Consider the following 21,106-nt stretch of genomic DNA (forward strand, 5'->3'; position numbering starts at 1 on the left):
CTAAGGGAAAAGAAAAGCTAACAAAAGAATATTTTTCTCTCTGCCTCTGCTACTCTCTTAACTCCCCTCCCCATGCCCTAAATAAACTCTATTCTATACTAGAAAAGAAAGAATATTAACAGAGATGGCCACTGACTTAAAGGAAAAAATTCTACATAGTACTAGTGACTGGTCTAGGCTGGGCCCCTTTTGTCCAAAGTACAAATACCTGCTTCTAAAACTGGAGCTGTCCAGGTACCTGAAGGTATTTTCTTAATCATAGGAACAGACCGTAAGCTCAACATTTCTACACTTGTCTAGACCCTTATCTCGTCTATGTAATGCTTTCTAGAAATCATCAAAGGGAAGTGACTCTAAGGAACGCACCAACCCGCACAGTTTGCCAATAGCTCTGTTCCTCACAACAATCCTCATCACAAAGTGAAAATATGGTTTCCAGCTGCTGGGTAGAGAATATGCATGTTCAAAGCTATGCAAAGAAGTATCATTAAACACAACCAGTAAATACACAAGGAGATTCTGTATCCATAATAAGCCAAGACACAAACTGATAGCTGAGAACACATTGACTCATCACAGCCTCCTTGGAAGAGAAAGCAGGAAGCTTTACTGCATCCTGATGAGGAGTTCACAAGTTCCCTCAAAGCCTGCTATAGAAGGACCCACAAGTCAGAGACAGAAGCCGTACATGGGATATGGTAAGTTCACACGAGAAACTGCATTCTGCCCCATTGCTCTTCACAGCAGCACTGCCTCTCTACATGGAATTCACCACTTTTCCCTCCACTAGAGGAGAAGCCTGTAAGAACTGGCTTGCTCACAACTTTATTCTTAGTACTTGGAATAAAGCCTGATATATGGTAGCCATTCAATATGTATTTATTAAACGAACCAGTGTTCTAGTGACCATGGAAGTACATCTACTGGCAATAGTTTTTAGGAGTCAATTTTGCAATGAATCATTTTAGTGGAGAAAATAATCACCAAAATGATGGAAGCCAACGAACTATCGACTAACTGGCCTAGAGCCATTGCCAACATTAATACTATCAGCACATATGAAAGAGCCAAGTAAAATGAACTCTCCAGGCCAAACACTTTGCTAGAAAGGTACTACCTGCATGCTTTGGTTTGTGTTTGTTTTGAGACAGAATGTTGATATGTGGATGCAGATGGCCATTTACTTTCTATCATAGCCTGCGCTAGTCTCAAACCAAAGGCCCTCCTACTTCAGCCTCATCGAGCTTACACACCCAGCACCTGTATGATTTTGGTATAGAAGAGTGCCTGCATGTCATTTAGCTGCTTGGAAGGCACCTATACTTTACTGTGAACCAATGCCAAGCAGATGAAAAGGTGGGATTTTGTCAGTCCACCTAAAAGAGTGTAACCTTAGCCATTTTTTTTTTTTTTTTTGGTTTTTCAGGACAAGGTTTCTCTGTATAGCCCTGGCTGTCCTGGAACTCACTCTGTAGTCCAGGCTGGCCTTGAACTCAGAAATCCACCTGCCTCTGCTGGGATTAAAGGCGTGCGCCACCAAGCCTAGCGCCATTTTTTATTTTCACAAATGAATACAGTTTTCCCATTCTCCAATGCTTATGCACCTCCTAATAACACATTAACCTAGACACATATGTCCACAGAACACAAGAGGTGCAGCATAGAGATATCCCAGAGAAGTCAGATCTCTCAGTCACACAATCTACATTGTGCTCTAGCATGTCAGTTTGTTCTGGATTTTCATTAATCACCATTAAGCAAGACTGACACTGTAAGATGAGAAATCAGCCATGTCACTCATGTCCTCTGTAGTCCAAAGGACATCAACCAAAGTAAGACTGGACTCTACTCTGGAACACAAATTTTGAATCATGTAATTGAATATATGATCATGTAAGTTTTAGAAACAGTAAAAGTTCTCTGAACACTTGATGACCAACAATTAAATCAAAACCAAACATGTAATGAATCTATGTTCTGAAAAAGCAGCCCCTGAGCTTCACAGCGCTCCTTCAGGTACCTGGCCTGCTTCCTGCTCCTGCCCAGCCAGGAAGGCTCCTGAGGTCGGTCACTTGGCTCAGACTGAGTATGACTGTTTGCTATGAACTCCACAAAGTTTCCTGCTCCTATCGAAACATCACAGCTTAATTATGCAAAATAAAAACTTGAACATTTTCCCACCTGGTTCTTTACTACAAAAATATCAAATTAATGTGTTAGAATGTCTACTTTTTAAAAATTGCTGTGGTGAGTTGCTGTGCTGAGTTTTATTTAAAAAAAAACAAACCACTAAATGAATTTGGCTTGGAATTAAGATAGAATTTCCAACATGGAGTAGCCCTCCCCACAAAACACACTTCTGCCATTTTTGTACTATGTATTTATGAGAAAACAACATTCTGAGCATTAACAGCTATAAAATGTAAGTAATTATCAATTCTGAAAAACAGTAAAGCTGAAGTATCAAGTATTCTACCAAGAGTATCATTTTATGCAAGAATAAACAATATCCATCTCATTATCATGCGAATTTTCTTTGATCATTAAGAAACTGAAATCTGAGCTAGAGAGGTGCAAGCAGTTAAGAATATTTGTTGTACTTTAAGAGGATTCAGGTTTGGATCCCCGCATTTGTATGTATGCTTATAACCATCTATATCTTAGGGGATCCAGAGCCCTCTTCTGGCCTCTGCAGGTATGTACAACAGTGCACTTACATTCATGCAGGCAAACCATACATGTAACACATAAAAATAAATAAATCATTTTATTTATTTATTTGGGGGTGGTGGTGTTCGAGACAGGGTTTCTCTGTATAGTCTGACTTGCTGTCAGGAAATGGTTGATTTTTATACTTATTTTACATGAATATATATTGAGGGTTGCATAAAAATTTATTGGGTGGAAGGGGATCCTGAGAGGAAAACACTTGAACTCTATTCTAGAAAATGGTCATTACAAACAAACAGAGGAATCACAAGATGGTGATAAACTGTGAGGATTAAAAACTGTACAAGTCCTAGCACAAGGATCAACAATAAAAAATTGGTAAATTTTTTCTAAATTGCCTGCTATAGTTTGGGTAAGTGTTTCCAAACAGTCCGAGTGTTAAAGGTCTGGTCCAGACAAAGGTTGTGGTAGCATGGGAAGCAGCAGAAGCTCAAGGGGAATCATCCTGGCCACTACGAAAGGGTGCCCGTGACTCTCCTCACACTTTACTTCCTAGGCACGAAGAGAGTGGACTTGGTCCACCATGAACTCTTGCTACATACTGTGCCACCTCACCCTAAGTGTTGTCTATGCAGTCCCAATCTGGCTCCAGAGTCCTACAGGATTCCTGGAGAGGGGCTTGTTTTCAGTCTACACTGGAATCTTGAAGAAGTAGGATTCAATACCAACAGAATGGATGAACGTGCCAGCAAGTGTGAGGGCAAGCAGACGAAAAGCGGAATTTCTTTGCTTTCCCTCCATCTTCTTTGTTTCTTTATCTGGGCTACCACCAGATAGTGTGGGCCAGAGGTGGGGTGGGTCTTCCTGCCTCAAATAATCAGATTAAGAACCACCTACGGCAGCTTGGATTTTAGTGAATTCCAGATTAGTCAAGTTAACGATCAAGATTAGTCACCCAAAGACTCCAAAGCAATTGAACTAAGTATTCATGCTCTAAGGCCACCCAAACTAGGAGCCAAGATAACCCTTTCTCTTCACAGGTTGAGTATCTTGGGGTTTGCTTACAGTGATAAAGGTGACTAGCAAAATGAGGCCAGCCCTTAATTAAACCTCTGCATTGACAAAGGTCTTCACACTGAAAAAATGTAATGGGAAAAATGAGACAAAAACTTAACAGATTTCTCTACATAATAATAAACTTAAAATTCAGCTCTTAAGTCACTGCAAAAGAGAAATGACAAAACTGGAATTCATGCGGAATTTCCTGTGGGCTAAGCACTCAAAACATGAATAAAGTAGCACATGACAAACAAACTACAAGGTAAAGATCTGCAGGGAACAGCGTGGGAGGCTTTGAAAAGCACACACTAGGACTTACAAAAATGCAGCTTCTCCTAGATGCTGCTCTGACTCCAACTGGGAACAGAATATTTCTTTAGTATATAGTCCTTCCTCTGCATAAAGGACACTTGGAATAATATTTTCTTTATCATTTTTGGTATTCAACAGCACCATTTAAACAGAACACACAGCATCTTAGAGGGAACAAAACACCAATTTAGCCAAGGCTTCTGTTAACAGATTAAAAGTCAAGGCAACAAATAACTGATATTAAATGGTTACTCCCACAGTCAACCTCTTGAATACACACTATAACACACAGGCCAGAGTTACACACATGGCCCTCAGGTCATCTCCTATATTACATGAAACCAGAAGGATATGCACTGTGAGAAAAATCACACCTAGTCCAGAACAGGCAGTTTTATAAACTGATTATGAATGCCATTAACATGGATTCTAATTCAAAGAAATGAGATGTCCAGGTAACTCCTATGTAAGCCTACTCTGGACTGAATGCCCCAGGCTTTGCCTGTTGAACAGATGAACCGCTTAGTTACATTTCACTTGAATTCTCCACAAGCTGACAGTTGAGTTTACAGTAACAGAAGCAAGACCTTATCTGTAGAGTACAAGCAAAAGGAGAAGATTGCTGAAGGGCAACAAAAATAGAAGCGGCAGTAAGACTACAGGAACAGCTAGGGAGTCGTTTAGATTCAAGTTTTGCACTAAAAAGGCATTCCGTGTCTAAACTGTCCCCTTAAAAGAAACCAGACCAAGCTTCAGGAGCATGTGCGGGTGCTTCTCCGTATCACAGCAACAGATTCTCAATCACTCTCATCAATGGAAAAGGGGCTTTATTCAGGTGTGATTAGTAAATTAATTAGTCTTTCCTAATGTGGCAGCTCTCGGAAAAGGTCACTGAATTGCAAAATTTCGAAAGTATGGAGATGAAAGAAGGTAAAAAAAGGGCAAACTGGAGGACCAGAAGGATCTAAAAAAAGAAGCCTGAAAATACCTAGCAGAGGATATAAACTTTCCAAAAAAACCCGAGCCAATAAAGCTGGGCATGCGGGTGCACAGCTTCCAGCCCAGCCTGCTGGGGGCTGAGGACAAACAGGATACAGTGAGATCTTGACTAAAAGGATAAGCAACCCCAAATAAACAATATGAAAACTCAGTTGTTTCAGTCTCCAGTATCTGTGTATTTGAGCAAAGTTAACTTCTAGCCAAGATAGATTGAATCTCTTAAAATCACAATGGAAGCCAGGTGGTGGCGCTCCCTTTTGATCCCAGCTAGCACTTGGGAGGCAAAGAAAGGTACATCTCTCATGAGTTTGAGGCCAGCCTGGTCTACAGAGTGAGTTCCAGGACAGTTGTGTAAAGAGAAACCCTGTCTAAAAAAAGCCAACCAACAGACCAATCAAACAACTAAACCACTCAAAAAAACAAAAACAAACAATAAAAAACCCAAAAAAATCACAATGAAAAGAAAAAAACAAAGGTGAACTCAGAGATGTCTAGTTGTAAAACCCTGATTTGATATTTACTTTATCAGTGTGCATTAGTGTGCGGAGATCAAGGGACAACCTTGAGGAGTTGTTCTCTCCGTCTTTCACCTTGGACTCTAGGGACTGAACTCAGGTCTTCACTTGCCCAAGATGTCTGTCCCTGTAACATGTGTCAAATTGACTTGTCAGAAAACTTTTTTTTTTGGAAGAAGTCACTGCTTGGCATATGAGATCAGCTACCTAATTCCATTTTGGAATTTTATTTGGCTCAATGTTCTCAATCCTAAAATAGCTTGGACAACTTAAAAACAAAACAAAGCAAACAAACATAAAAACAGAGTATTTGGGGGCCAGGCTTGGTGGTGCACGCCTTTAATCCCAGAGAGGCAGGCGGATGTCTGAGTTCAAAGCCAGCTGGTTCTATACAGTGCGGGTCTATACAGTGAGTTCCCAAGCCAGCCAGGGAGACCCTGTCTCAAAAAAGATCCTACTTTGCAGACATTTTGTTTACTTGCTCTTCTTACTATATATAAATAGTACTGCTAGTAATTTTAGATGGCAGCTAGAATGAGAAACATAAAAAGGTAAAGATCTGGCAGGCTAATAAAGCTCATTAGCAGGACAGCACTGACCTCCACAGGTTGAGGTTTAATTAAAACCCAACATTAATGCTGGGCTCTGTGATATATGCCTGCAATCTTCAGCACTAGGGAGGCTGAGGCAGTAGAGTTGTCAATCTGAGACTACCTTAGGCTACATAAGAAGAACTTGCCCAAAACAAAACAAAACAAAACCCAAAAAACAACAAAAGCACTGCCTCAAAAACAAGTTGGAAGGCAAAGGACCAACACCTAAAGTCATCCCGTACCATCCACACGCATGCAAATTCTAACATCCACACGTGTGTGTGGACACCAACCTCCACACAAAGACTAAGAAACACAACCAAAACAAAACAAACATGAAAACCCCAAATGCCACAGAGCCTAACTACATCCGGATCTCTCCTGTACAAGATGTTTATATACATTATTATATAGGCTTGTGAAATGGTTCTATAAAGCAAGGATTCATTTAAGAAATGGCATTATTTATGTACATTAATTAATTTTCCTCTTTAGATAACCTGAAAAGCAATTTTAAAAGTAGCCCAGTCCACTGATGTCTGGAAACTCATTTTCCACACAGTCAGATTTAGGCTTCTCTTGTGATATTCTCATAAATGGAATTTAGGGTCTCTGAGTGAATATATTAAACTACATACAGATCCAGAGTAAAAGTAAAAGCTGCCAGCACCCACATGGTGGCTCACAACTAGCTGTAGCTCCAGTCCTAGAAGATATGATGCCCTCTTTTGGTCTCCAAGCATGCATGTGGTACATACACATAAAATGAAGACAAAGCACCCATAAACATTCAATTAATTAACTAAAAAAGAAAAGTATGATGCACACCTTTTCTTTTCTTTTTCTTTTTCTTTTTTGAAACAAGGGTCTTATGTTGTAGCCCTAACTGGCCTGGAATTTCCTATGAAGACCAGACTGGCCTCAAACTACAGAAATCCCCCTGCCTCTGACTCCCAAATGCTAGGATTAAAGGCCACTATTCCTATTCTGAAGCAGGTTCTTAGAGCCTTTACAGTCACTAATTAGGCTATGCTGGCCAGTCAGCAAGCCCCAGGGATCTACCTGTCTATGCCTGTGAGTACTGGGCTTACAAACATGTACCACCATTACCTGTTTTTTAGTTCTTTGGTTGTTTTTGTTTTCTTTTTCTTTTTCCCCCAGGGAGATGGGAGTTTTTCTTTGTAGCCCTGGCTCTCCTGGAACTCACTGTAAAGCAAGCTGTCCAGAAACTCAGAGATCTGCCTGCCTCTGCCTTCCAAGTGCCGGGATTATAGTTGTGCACCACCACTGCTCAGCCACTACCTGTTTTGTTTTGTTTTTTATTTAATGTGGGTGTTGGGAACCAAACTCAGGTTCTCATGCTTCAAGACTTAGCCATCTCCCCAGCTCCTCCAGCAGCCTTTTTATATGAAGCAGTATTTATAGAGTTTCATCTTTACATATTAATATCTATCTACCTGTTTATATTGTGGCCCTGGAAATATCAAAACCAGGGCCCCCTTTCCACCTCCATTTGTAAACGTGTTTACCCTCTTAGGTTCAATGAGACCAGGGAAAGCAGAAAGGAAGTTAAAGCATAAACCTCAGGATGTAGTGCTCAACCTGTAGTTGATATGGCAATACAACAAGAGCTGCTTCCATTTCTTGGGCAGCTCCATGATATTGTTTGTCTACCTTTAGTCTGAAGAGGCTATATATATATATAGAACAATGTAGAATGACATCACCAAGATACTATTCTCCTTCTACAACCAGTCAATCCCAAATCCTATATTCAAAAGAAACACAATAGGGGTGTTCAACTTGTGCCAACAAGCTGGAGTCCCCTGCATGGCCTGTGACTAGATTCTGGATACACTGAACAACTCACAGAGGTCTGACTCCACCTTAGTGGATTCTCTGCCAAAGCTTAAATGCACCTGTACTGACATGGATAACCCACAGACACAATGATCCTTATAAAGTTTATGAGAAAACCTGTAATATACAGATGAGAACAGGAGCATGGTTTCTATCATCTCTAAAATTATATTTCCTACCTAAGGTGTGTGCCTTCCAATGTTGCTGGGAAATATGTCAACTTGTCAGGCATCTGGACGGTCATCAGAGTATAGGACACCTACACTGTAGTTCCAAGGTTAAGTAAAATCTACAGGGAGCCGTGCGACCTATCGTTTTCCTAGTCTTTCCCCCAAACACTGACGGTTGCATTTGTTAGTTCTCCATCTTGTACAACAATGAAACTGGTGGCACATGTCCACAGACATTCTGAACTTTGGAGCCTTTTATTATTAGAATCCTGGAAGCTAATTAAATTGGAAGTATGACAAAGGTAGAAGTGAGGGGAAGGGGAAAAAGTCGAGCAGTTCTTTCCAATTGTGACAAAGGTACATTTTAGACAAAATGCTCAAATAACTGCCTCATGTGTAAAAGGCACAAACCAATAAATATTTAAAAGATAAAGGGTATTTTTTAGGGTATGTGAACACTGAAGCAGAGTCTCATTTAGCTCAGGTCTGCCTCGAACTCACTTTGTAGCTGAGGTTGACCTTGAACTCCTGGTCCTCCTGCCTGTCCTCCCAAGTGATGGGATTATAGGTATGTGCTACCACACCCAACAAGGCAGAGGCTTAAAAGCCTAAAAGAGGATGACCATTATGAAGCCACTTTAATGATATTCAGGACCAAAGGAAAACTTGTAAGAAGCTTAGAAAAATAATGAACTCTGGTAAGGACATTAATAATTAAGACTGTCAAATAACATGTTGGCTAAATACCAGAAGTTCTATTATAAGCAGGCCAACATGATAAACCTATGCATGTGCAGACATACTGCATCGTATTAAACAGAATAGTAATGAACTCTCTAAAGATAGATAATTCTGTCCTTTACAAAGGACATTAATGCTCATCAAGGAAAGCCAAATCAAGTTCTCTAGTCTACCAAGAAGTAAAAATAACCCAGAGAAACAAAGATGCTTACCAGGCTATCCAGTCCTCCTCCTAAAAGATCCACTGCTCCCATCTGCATGGAGGACACTTGCGGGACATTCACTGGGGGACCCAGGTCAAGATTCAAAAGATCCCCCAGAAGGTCACCTTGAGAGGGAATGACCTGAGGCTGTTCCAGGTTGGTTGTAGTGGTGGTGCCAACAGGGCTATCACCTGCATCAGTGCTGCAAGCAACCACACAGAGAAGGCATGAGAAAACCCATCTTTATCCATAATGCAACAAAGCAGCGCGTGACTGCCGGGGGCATGGTCATAAAACACTGAAAAGCTAATCAAGGGGTTAAACAGGGCCAAGGTAGCTCCACTGGTAACACCAAGATTAATCCCCAGAATCTACACATGGCAGGAGAGAAGTCTCGCTCACAAGCTGTCTTCTGTGAGACATGTGTACACACATGTAGCAAACAAATATAAGTTAAAACAAAAAACCTAAGGAACCTTTGACCAGACTTGAACATGGGGTAGTAAGGAACATAGGATTAAGCAAGCATTAAGAAAAAGATGAGTGGCCAGGCATGGTGGCTCACACCTTTAATCCCAGCACTTGGGAGGCAAAGGCAGGCGGATTTCTGAGTTCGAGGCCAGCCTGGTCTACAAAGTGAGTTCCAGGACAGCCAGGGCTACACAGAGAAACCCTGTCTCGAAAAAAACAAAAAACAAAAAAGAAAAAGAAAAAGATGAGTGAGGCTGCCAATGGGGAAGCGGAAGGGTAAAGAGAAATAGAAAGAGAAATAGAAGACACTTAGGTTTTGGTCTGTTTTGGTTTTGTTGCTAAAAACTCATTCTACAACCACAGCTTCAAGATGTTTAATTCTCTTTTGCGTTATCTTTCTTATGTAGAAAAATAACTACAGAAGCCCAGCAGTCAAACTGGCAGTCCGAGCTACACAAAAAAACTTGGACAGAAATGTATACACATAGCTTAGGGTAAATGGCCAGCGGAAGTTGTGTTGGTAAGAGCAGGGGATCTAGAATCAGACATCTAAGATCAAGTGTAGGCTTCATATAGTGTTAACTACGGTGACAACTTACGACCAAGTTTCTTAGTCAAGCGAATGTAAACAATACCACCCAAGCCAGGCTTTCAAAGTGAGGCTCCAACAAAAGCATAACGTTAAGTGGTAGAGTCTTGTGGTGTTATTAGCAGTGACTATGGTTGGTCCCTAAGGTCCCTAAGTATGAAGTGCAGAGTATGAAGAGAAGCACTGTTAAAGTTCAGACAGACCTTTTGAATTAACCAAGGCTAGTAGTCAGATTAAGATGGAACAGGTGTTATGACTTGACTCTGGAATGTCCCCTACAGGTTTACAGTTTGAATAAGCAGTCCCTCGCCTGTCACACTGTTCTGACAGTTGTGGAGTATTCAGGGAATATAGGGCCTGGCAGGCAGAAGAAGATCACTAGAGGCAAGCTTTGGAAAGTTATATCTGCTTCCTGTTTCTTCTAGGAGAGCAAGCTGCTGGCTCAAACTCCTGCTGCCCTGATTAGGGATGTTCCTGTCTCCATAACTTCTCTGCTATGACAGAGAAAACCCTGGAGACCATGGGCATATTTCTGTGACCTATTTTGCCACCGTAATAAGATAAATGTGCCAGTTACTTGCCTCACTGCTATAACAAAATTCCTAATAAAAGTCATTAAAAATGTTTCTTTGGCTTACAGCTGGAAGACTGGCTCATCATGGCAGGGAAGATGTGGGGTGGCAAGAGCAGGAGACAACTGGTAACACTCTGCCCAATCAGGAAGCACAGAGCAATGAACAAGTGTGCTCAGCTCTACTTTCTCCTCTGTATTCAGTTGGGGACCACAGCCTATGTCATAGTACAGCCCACATTTTGGGTGGGCCTTTCCAAGTAAATTACCCAATCCAGACAATCTCCATGGACATGCCCCGAGGCTTGTTTCCACAGTTGTTGGAAGTAGACCATTAGGAGAGAGCTGCTGAAAGTTACATTTGCCTCTGGTACTAACCTGCTCTCCTCTGCTTCATCTGCCACCACATGACCAAGCAGCTGCCTCTCACTCCTACTGCATGAATAGAGCACTCCTGGTGCCAGGTCTTTTCCATTAAAATGGACTGAAATCCCTCTGAAACCTAAGGCCAAATAACATACTACATAGGGATGAAAGGACAGTTCCTAAATGATGAGGTCCCTTCTATTCGCTTTTCCCTGAAGGTGTTTGTCAGAAGTTATCACATGAAAACTAACTGAAACAACATGGGATTACAGAGATTAAAGAGAATCTATGAAAGATGCCTCAGGAGAAGTCTCAGTAAAGTCATGTCAAGAAGGGACAAATAAGAGCAGAAGGAGATGAAGTAAGAAATACATGAACACATAGGCTAATCTTTACATGTGAAATTCCACCAACTTACAACATGAGCCATCAAAGAACTATGACAGAATATGTGCATTTATTAGTATCTCAAAATAGAAGGTAAAAATGCATAGTTTTCCTCACTACAATGAAAGACTATTCTAAGAGGGTACATACGGTCAGAGGACAAGATATATATAGTCCTGTAGATTCAAGAGAAATATGGAAGAACAAATCATGAGTATACACCCAAGAAATTCAATATCCAGTTTTTCCCAAGTAGTCAGTGAAGTCATGTAAAGTAACTGCACAAATATCATCAAAGAAACTCTCAAGGGTTGTCTTGTCTTAAGTCAGACAGCTCTTCACATCACCTCCGTAAAGCAGTGGCAAATGCTGAGCACAATAAGCACTTAGACAGCACTTCACTCTTTGCCAAGTGCTTCTGAAAGGCCCAGTAATGCCACCTTTGAACCGCTGCAAGAGGCAGGCTCAAGCTTTCAAGGGTTGCCTTATTTTATGTCACAAATACAGTACTTACTAACTTTTCCAGAAGATTTAGGGAAGGACCATACAGACATGTCATTTTCAGCAATTCATCACACACATACATCTTATAGTTTTGGATGGGTTGGGGTGCTGGGGTTTCAATGTAGGGGCCTTTACAGGTACTAGGCAAGCACTCTACAACTGAAGTATATTCCTAAACCATCATCCCCATTTATACAAAAGGGTATTTCTCTTTTATCAGTCTTTGAAGACAAAAATAAGTATGAATGGATAAGGGGCTTTGATAAGGACCTATGTATAAAGCCAGAGCCTATAGTCCAGGCCTGCCTGCAGTCCTAGCTTCATGAAGAGCCTTCTAGGCTGCACAATGAGTTCTGGCCAGCCTCAAGCACATAAGACCCTGTCTTAGAAAAACAAAACCAAAAAGAATTTATTAGTGTTCCTCTTTCCTGATAATAAAACTGAGGGAGGTAGAAAGTTGCATGTTTCCTGTGCTCTACTCCAAATACACTTTCCTTACTGATCTCACTAGCCTAATTTGGTGACAACAACACAAACTAGGCATACATAATGGAAAGCTATATCTATGTGCATTTCACTTGTCTGTATTTAAGTGTATGATGCATGTGTTCCATATCCAAGGAGACCAGATGCTGATCATCTGGAGCTGGAGTTACAGGTAGTTCTAAGTCACTCAGTGTAGCATAGGGAACTGAACTCTGGTCCTGCGGAAGAGCACCAACAATGCTGAACCACTGAGTGTCTCTCCAGCTCACGTTGCCTTGCTTTTTGAGACAGCATCTCTCTCGTTTTGTTTTGTTTTTTTTTTTTTTTTGGTTTTTCGAGACAGGGTTTCTCTGTATGAGGGTTATCTGGGTTCTCAGGGTTCTCTGGCTGGAACTCACTTTGTAGACCAGGCTGGCCTCGAACTCAGAAATCCGCCTGCCTCTGCCTCCTGAGTGCTGGGATTAAAGGCGTGCGACACCACGCCCGGCGAGACAGCATCTCTCATTGAGACCTATGGCTTATTGATTAGTTTGGCTAGCCAGTGAGACCCAACAACTTCCCAGTTTCCCCCTCCCCAGTGTTCACTACAAGTACTCACTACCAGGTCTAGCTTTTTTTCCACTTGGGTTCTGTATATCAAATTCCTTTTACCAACTGAGCTATCTCCTTGTCCTAGTATCTAATATGATTCCAGGGACTTAAGCAACTTCCAAACTTTATCAATACAGATAATATTCATCGCAATTATCTATAGTTTTATTGTACTCCTAGACCGGAACTCAGAGAAAGAAGCTCTTCAGAGAAGCAAGAGTGTGGAATGCACAGCGAGCTCTTTTCCAGTACTGAGCAGAAGGAAGACAAAGTGCCTAAACAGCAAGTCACTTCTCGCTGAAGAGACCTCCACCCACCTGCTTACCTCCCATGATGAATTGGCAAGTGTTTGCGATGAATCCCATGACTCCCTTCCACAAAAGCATTTGGAGGTTTGTGGTACACAGAGGCCAAAGAACCAATGTGGCAGATGAGCTCATCCAGGAGGGTAGGCTCAATGAGGTCCGTCTCCTCAGAGATCAATGGCTTCTCAGACAACACCACTTCTTTGGCTGTCACAGGGTCAGTTGAAAGAAGGCGCCAATATATATAACCCCGATCTCGAAGGTCAGGGTTATCGGAGTCCTAAAGGAAAGCAAAGGCAAGGTGATTTAGATCGATCCCTTTTCCAGAGACACCAAGGTGCCAGACTTACTGTCATGGCACTGTGGTAGCGACTTATGCAGATTAGCTACTAAATGATATTTTACCAAGACTTAATAATAGTCTATAGTTACAATTCTATAGCCTAATGTTTCAAGGAACTTAAAATATAGATTGATGTGGGCAGGGAACTTAGAACATATATTGATATTTGCCCAGACACAAATTCCAAAGCAAGAAGAGAAGAAAAAAACCACATCAATCCAGCAATAGTTAAATGGCTTTGAGAAATAAAAATAGTATTTTAAATAATGACATTAAGGTCTGATGAGCTAGCTCAGTGGGTAAGGCAGCTAGCTGCTGCTGAGTCTTGTGAGCTGAGTTCAACCTCTGTGACTTATGATAGGAGGAGAGAGAAATGACTCCCCACAAATTGTCAACTAACTTCTATAAGCACACTATGACGTGTGCGATAAATAAAAATGTGTCAGCCTTTAAAAAATATTTTTTTATTTTACTTGTACCAGTGTTTTACCTGCATATATGTAAGTGCACTATGAATATGCAGTACCCACAGAGCTTAGAGAAGGGTGTCAAAGCCCTTGGAACTAGAATTACATAAGCAACTATGTTGGTGCTGGAAATGAACTGGGGACATCTGCAAGAACAGTAAGTACTCTTAGCCACTGAGTTCATCTCCCTACTCTCATGTGTAAGCGTAAACAAAAAACCAAAATTGCTACATAAGCCATATGTGGAGGTCCACACTTCTAATTTCAATACTCAGGATACTGAGGCAGGGGGACTGCACGAATTTGAGGGCAGCTCAGGATATGTACTGAGTACTGAGCAAGTTAGGGCTATATAGCAAGACACCCTCTCTAAATTAATTAGTTAATAAAAATTAATAAACATGGCCATGAAAATTAGCAGGAATTTTCTTGATACATATTATACCTTACTTCTGTTTTCCTAAAACATTCCTTAAAAATTTTTAAAAATTTTACTTATGAGTATATGTCTACTTCAGAGCCTATGGAAATCAGATGGTTGCATCAGATTCCCTGGAACTGGAGTTACAGATATTGTGAGCCCCCATAAAGGTACTGGGAATTGAATCTAGATCCTTTACAAGAGCAGTAACTGCTCTTAACCACTACATCATCTCTCTAGCCATGTAACTTCCTTCTCGGTTCAACTACCTACTACATGCATCTCCTATGGAGACACTGGCTAAGTCCCAGCAATAGAAAGAGACTACACACAGTGCCTGACTCAAAAGTTCACAAAGGTACAACAAATTAAAACAAATAATAGCAACACCAAAAACCCAACAACAAAGCATTAAAGAACATACAAATGTATGTGCTTTCAAAAGGAGTAACACTTGAATTTAGTGCTCTTTTGTTATAGTTTTAAAATGATTTTATGCATATTCATAGCTTAAAAAATTATAACCTGCTGAGCGTAGCAGCACACACCTTTAATCCCAGCATCCAGAAGACAGAAACAGGCAGATTTCACTAAGGTCGAGGCCAGCCCAGACTACATACTAAGATGAGACCCTGTCCTGAAAAGAAAAACAAAAGCAAGCATACAAATTATAATCATGCCACACAAAGATTTATAAGGGTATAAAATAAAAGAAAATCCTTGGCAATTTTCTAATCCCTTCCTGACCTCTACTCTCCACTCCAATAACCATTACTAGCAGGCTGCATGCGTCTGCCTTGAGGAGCACACACGCTTTTGGCATAGGAACCGGTTTCATATTATACACACTGCTCCATAAGCTACTTTCATACACATAATAAAAATTAAAATAAAATTAAAAAATATTTCCAAGAGCACATATAAGTGACTTTTTAACAAGTAATTAGTAATAGGAAAATGAGAGCTCAGAACTGGCAAAATAATATAGAAGAGGTTGAAATTTTCATACTATAGCATTAGAAACAGAAGAGACAGACAGGAAAATGGTTAATCCATGAATCAGATTCCATGTGAGATACACATCTTAACTGACAATCCTGTTCAAGCCAGCCTATTCTCAAATTCAATTCAAGACATTGCTAAATCTGATGGACTCATCATCATGTTAGTTACACTATAAATAAAAAAATTATTTTGAGTTTTATGAATCTGAATGGTGACATGATTCATTCTAGGCAAGTGCTATATTATGATTGGGTATATTTCCCAGCACTTTAACAATTGTTTGTAAATTTATTTTGAGACAGGGTCTCACTAAGTTTCCCAGGCTGACCTTGAACTTTTTATACGCCTGACTTAGCCTCCCCAACATTTGAGATTTCAGGCCTGTGCTACCAGGTCTGGTTGTGACCTGTTATGAAAGGTCAATGGCCACATTCCCAAATTAGAATTCACTTTTTTCTTCTGACCAGAAATGTTATGTGATGGTTAGGGTTACCTGTTAACTTGACAGTATACAAAATTACCTGAGATAGGTCTCTGGGCATGCTGGGAAGGGAGATACAGGATTATGATAACTGATATATGTAAAAGACCCATTTTAATCACTGGTGGGGGATCCTGATGATACAGATGGAGAGGGGAACCTGAGCAGCACACATGGAAGCTCAGCTCTTTGCTCCAGGCTGCAGATGCACTGTGACCAGCTGCCCTATGCTCCTGTTCCTGTGCCTTCCAGCCATGTTGGACTAGAATGTGAACTGTGAGTCAGAATAAGCCCTCTCTTCCTGAAGTCGCTTGTCAGAGTATTCACCACAGTAACAAGAAAAGAAATAAGCATCATATAATTCAAATATCAAAACATTTAAGGAAATTGCATAAGCACTTTGAAGTGATCTCTATGAGAAAGACACCACTTTGAAAGGCAGATCAAGTACACACACAGTACTTCATATGAAAGCTGAAGTCACCCACAGATACCAGATTCAGTGTTATTTTCACATATGTAGGTTTTTCCTCTCACATATTTTCACATATTAACAATATGTAATCAAAATCAAAATTTCAAAATTATCACAAAAGCTGAGGCCATCCAGTATAAATTTTTTTTATTTTAAAATTTATTTTATGTGTCTATGTGTCTTCATGAGTTTATGTATATGTACCACATGTGTACAGGAGCCTGCACAGATCAAGAAGAGGTGAGGGATCCTATAGAACTGGGAGCCACCATGTGGGTGCTAAGAAAGAACCAAAACTGGGTTCTCTGTGAAAACAAATTCTCTGAACTGCTGAGCCACCTCTCCAGCCTCAGTCAGATGAGCTAAAATCTGTATTGGCCAGATACAATTGAGCAGAATCTGCTTTGAGGCATCATTTTAGTATTTTCAGAACTAAACCCTGCCCCAGGTGAACCTTCTTGGGAAATGTTCTGGCTAGTTTTATTTCAACTTGACACAAACTCGAGTCATCTGAGAGAGAAACTCAATTGAGAAAATGCCTCCACCAGACCAGACTTAGGCACGGATTTTCTTAAATACTGATTGGTGGGAGAAGGCCCAGCTGATTACGAAAAAGGCCAACCAGTGGTCTGGGTTCTCTAAGAAGGCAGGTTGAGGAAGCCACAAGGAGCAAGCCTGTAGGCAGCACTCCTCCATGGCATATGCATCAGCTCCTGCCTCCAGGTTCCTACTGGGTTGAGTTCCTGTGCTGGCTTCCCTCAATGGACTATGGTTCAGGACATGCAACCAATAAAGCCTTTATTCCCCATGTTGTTCTTCATTCTGGAGTTAACTATAGCAGCAGCAGCCTTGAATGACATAAGAAATACCATCGAGTCTAACCATTGGGAGCAGCTCAAATCAGCGTGGCGGATGCTCTCAGCTCTCTCACCTGTGTGGCTAAGCTCAAGACCTGTTGGACCAGCTCCTGTGTTTCTGATGGCTTCTTGAGAAACAGCTTCACTATGGCGGTGAGCAGTGTGAGCTGCACCTAAAAAACAAAATTCAACATCATCTCTAACTCATATTTCCTCAACTATGAATCACTGATGGTGGTTAAAGCTCAGCCAGTGTGACAAACAGCAGCCGAAAGCAGTCTCTGCAGGACACAGCAATCATTGACCATGCACCAGCCTCTCATTTTCCAGGTGCTCTTTTGGTATAAAAAGTGGTTTGTTTCTGGGCCAGATTTTCAACTGTTCTTTATTTTAATAAAAAAAAATGATGATGATGATGATGTGTCTGGATTCGTGATGTGTGTGAGTGCATGTGTGCACACACGGAGCTCAACTCTGTGGAGTGAGTTCTCTCCTTTTACCTTTACACAAGTTCCAGGGACCAAACCCAGGTTGCCAGGCTTGTCCTCTGAGCCAGCCTTTAAATGTATTTTTATAGTACATACATAAAGTAGTAAGACTGGCTCTTGACCAAACCGTGTATTATTTATTTTGACCAAAGCTTACGAGTCTGAAGGACTCATGACATCATTTGCCATACTGGGATAGGAGCCAAAACAGAATTGTGTCAGATTAGAGCCAATTAGAGGGAGCCTGCTGTGCCACTATTAATATTAGGCCTATTAAATTACTATAATGGATTACATACACAAACTTCTATTTGCTATGAGCACAAATGCCAGGGAGAAAGGGCTTAATAATCTGACTGCCTCTCTGAGCCTTTGACTCTAATTTTAGTTGGAGAGAGGGACAGATGGGAAGAAATCTAATCATCTATATAGAATCTTTTCAAACCTCGCTATGCTGCACTATAATGAGCAACAGCAAATACCAAGGACAATTTGTAATCATCCTTAAGTGACAGAAAATAAGAACCTGATTACTGCTCAACATCACTGCAGGGAAATTCGCTCTCTTCTGGAGCAGCACCGCAGCAGGTGAGAACTGACTGTGTAGGTGCTTCTCGCTCTCTGTGTCTCCTCAGCCCCCAAATGTTCCAATGCCCATCATAGTCTATGACCACTGCTCTAAGCGCTGCAGCTCTGTTATCCAGAAAACAGTACCGACCAAAATGATCATCCCTTTTGAGACGAAGAAACCATGACAAACAAACATACACAAAAAACTAGCTAACACTTCACCTTCTCAGTTCTTGTTCTGAAGAGATCAAGAACACGGGATGGAAGAGACTTACCTGGGTGCTTTCGTCATGAAAACCTTCCAGGAAGCTCTCTAGTAATTCATCTGCGTTATCGATTCTTTCAGCATATTCTCCTACAATCCAAATCATAGCTGCTCGGGCATCGGGTTCATCCAGTGAGTCCAAGTTTTCACAGAGCGTGGCAATAATACTTTCATACCTGTTAATAACAAATGGATTAGTTACTAAGGCCAAAACTAAGAACTGTATTTAACAGTAGAAGCTAAAGTAAAAAAAACCATACACAAGGGATTCCAAGCTGCAAAGGTTTTTAGTCAACAGAATGTAGTAAGTCAAAAGTGCATGGCTTAAATTTTTCTTCAAATATGCTTTAAAATATTTTTTTATGTACAATTTTATAAATTTGCATATATGAGTGTTTAGCTTGCATGTATGTGTGTGTATCACATGAAGGCCTGGTACTTGCAGAGGTCAGAAGGCAGTGTTGGATCCCCTGGGAGTGGAGTTACAGATGACTGTGAACCACTGTTCTTCAATTATGGTTTGTTGTGTTTTGTTTGCTTACTCATTTTGTTTTTGAGACAGGGACTTTCTATGTAGACCCTGCTGTCCTATGATTCACTCTGTAGACCAGGCTGGCCTTGAACTCACAGAGATCCATCTACCTCTGCCTCCTGAGTGATGGGACTAAAGGTGTGTGCCACCAAAGCCAGTTCAATTATGTTTTAGTAACTAAGCTTTAAACTTGTACAAGAGCTCATGAGACAGACATGTTCACGAGGGAATAAATTAACCTGTGGTATAAGAAAATACCATTATCTTGTGTTTAAAATCAACCTTTCTTATAACTACATATTCACCATGCTGAATCTATATGTCCTTAACTAACATAATTTAAAATTTTATTACTGAAGACTGAACCTAAGATCCAACACATACTAGGCAAACTCTTTCCTATGAGCAGTATTCTCAGCCTACTGCTCTCCTCTCGTTTAAAGCAGGGTCTTGCTAGGTTGCAAGGGTTGGCTTGAGCTTGTACATGTCCTGTCTTGGCCTCCTGAATAGCTGAGATTATAGGCCCATGTCATCACATCTAGCTGGCTAATGTGATTTTCAACATTAGACTGAAACAGAATATATTAATGTGGATAAATAGTATACTAGGCCAAGTATCTGCCCTATTCCTACTTATTAAACCAGACTTTGACTATTTTCTTGAAATTAAACTGTCATAACCCCTTATTTACACAAGTTTTACACATTTCTCTATTGATCTTTTTTTTCCTTAACCTGTAACAGTTTAGAAACTTGATCCTTCACTTTTGGGGGGAGTTGAGTAAAAGGTGGTGGTCCTCTTTCTAAAAATAACACTTCTCAAGACAAAACAAAAAAAAATCTCACAAAAACCCAAATCCTGCACTAATTCTGGACTGCAAGTCTCAGAATCAAAGTATTTTGTTTTATGAACTAAGAGCCCCATTGAAAACTTTGTGAAGTAAATGATCCCCGTGGGAGCAGCCCCTGCGGGCGTGTCAGCAGAGGCAGGGGAGTAACTTATTGAATGCACTCTGCTGCTCCCACAAGGCAGTGGGGCCCCATGCTGAGCAAACAGCATGGCGGCTGGAACAGTGACCTTACAAGCAAGCCATTCTGAGAGGAGGAAGTACATAATCATTGGTCTGGCATGCAGTGAGTGTATCAAGACAACTAGGGATAAATAGGTCTCCTGTGTAATGGTAACTCTGACACAACAAACAATCTTATGTGTTTGATTTAGTCTATGCTAAGTATATACTTAAGCTAAGCCTCATTTCTACAAAAATAATGATCAGCTGCTATGGTGGCTCATGCCTGTAATCCCAGCACATGGGGCCAACTTAAAACTCCATTCCCATATTTAAATGAGAAGTTTTAGTGTCTGTTTGATACCCACTTATGTATCTCTGACTTCATTAAAAAAAAAAATCTACTATGACCAGTTATATTAAGAAAAATAATTCTTACCGAGTCAATTTCAAAGTGCCTTACTTATACGTTTCCCAAATGATCTGAGAAAGAAGATTACATGAATTTTGACATACTTGTTGGGGTATTTTCGGAAGATGTCCCTGATGACAACAATTGCCTCTTGGACCACATAATTTACTTTGGTCTGGATTAGATCAAGCAGTGTGCTTACACATCGTTCTGCTGATTGCTAGGGAAAGAAACATCAACACTTAAGTCAATCCAAAAACACTATCTCAACACAGAAAAGGAAACATACAAGTACATTGCCTGAGTCAGACAGGCACTGACTCTGCTAAAGCTACTAGAGGCTAAATGATACAATGTATATCAGCATTAACAATTCTAGGAATGGGGC

The 21,106-nt window shown here is 40.7% G+C and overlaps 1 protein-coding gene across 5 annotated transcripts in view; it reads right to left on the reverse strand.

The window, feature by feature from the left end:
• Ap2b1 (adaptor related protein complex 2 subunit beta 1) overlaps window positions 1-21,106 on the reverse strand; it is a 107,554-nt gene that overhangs the window by 45,810 nt on the left and 40,638 nt on the right. For all 5 annotated transcript variants that reach the window (XM_021178160.3, XM_021178158.3, XM_021178162.3 and 2 more), the window contains exons 10-14: window positions 20,823-20,938; window positions 18,775-18,940; window positions 17,516-17,614; window positions 13,413-13,672; window positions 9,132-9,324 (exon numbers count right to left, since the gene is read on the reverse strand). In XM_021178160.3, the coding sequence (XP_021033819.1) occupies window positions 9,132-9,324; window positions 13,413-13,672; window positions 17,516-17,614; window positions 18,775-18,940; window positions 20,823-20,938 (834 nt within the window). The remainder of the gene's footprint in view (window positions 1-9,131; window positions 9,325-13,412; window positions 13,673-17,515; window positions 17,615-18,774; window positions 18,941-20,822; window positions 20,939-21,106) is intronic.

This window comes from Mus caroli, unplaced genomic scaffold (assembly GCF_978045245.1).
Source record: "Mus caroli unplaced genomic scaffold, Mus_caroli_1 scaffold_13, whole genome shotgun sequence".
In the NCBI taxonomy this organism is placed as follows: domain Eukaryota; kingdom Metazoa; phylum Chordata; class Mammalia; order Rodentia; family Muridae; genus Mus; species Mus caroli.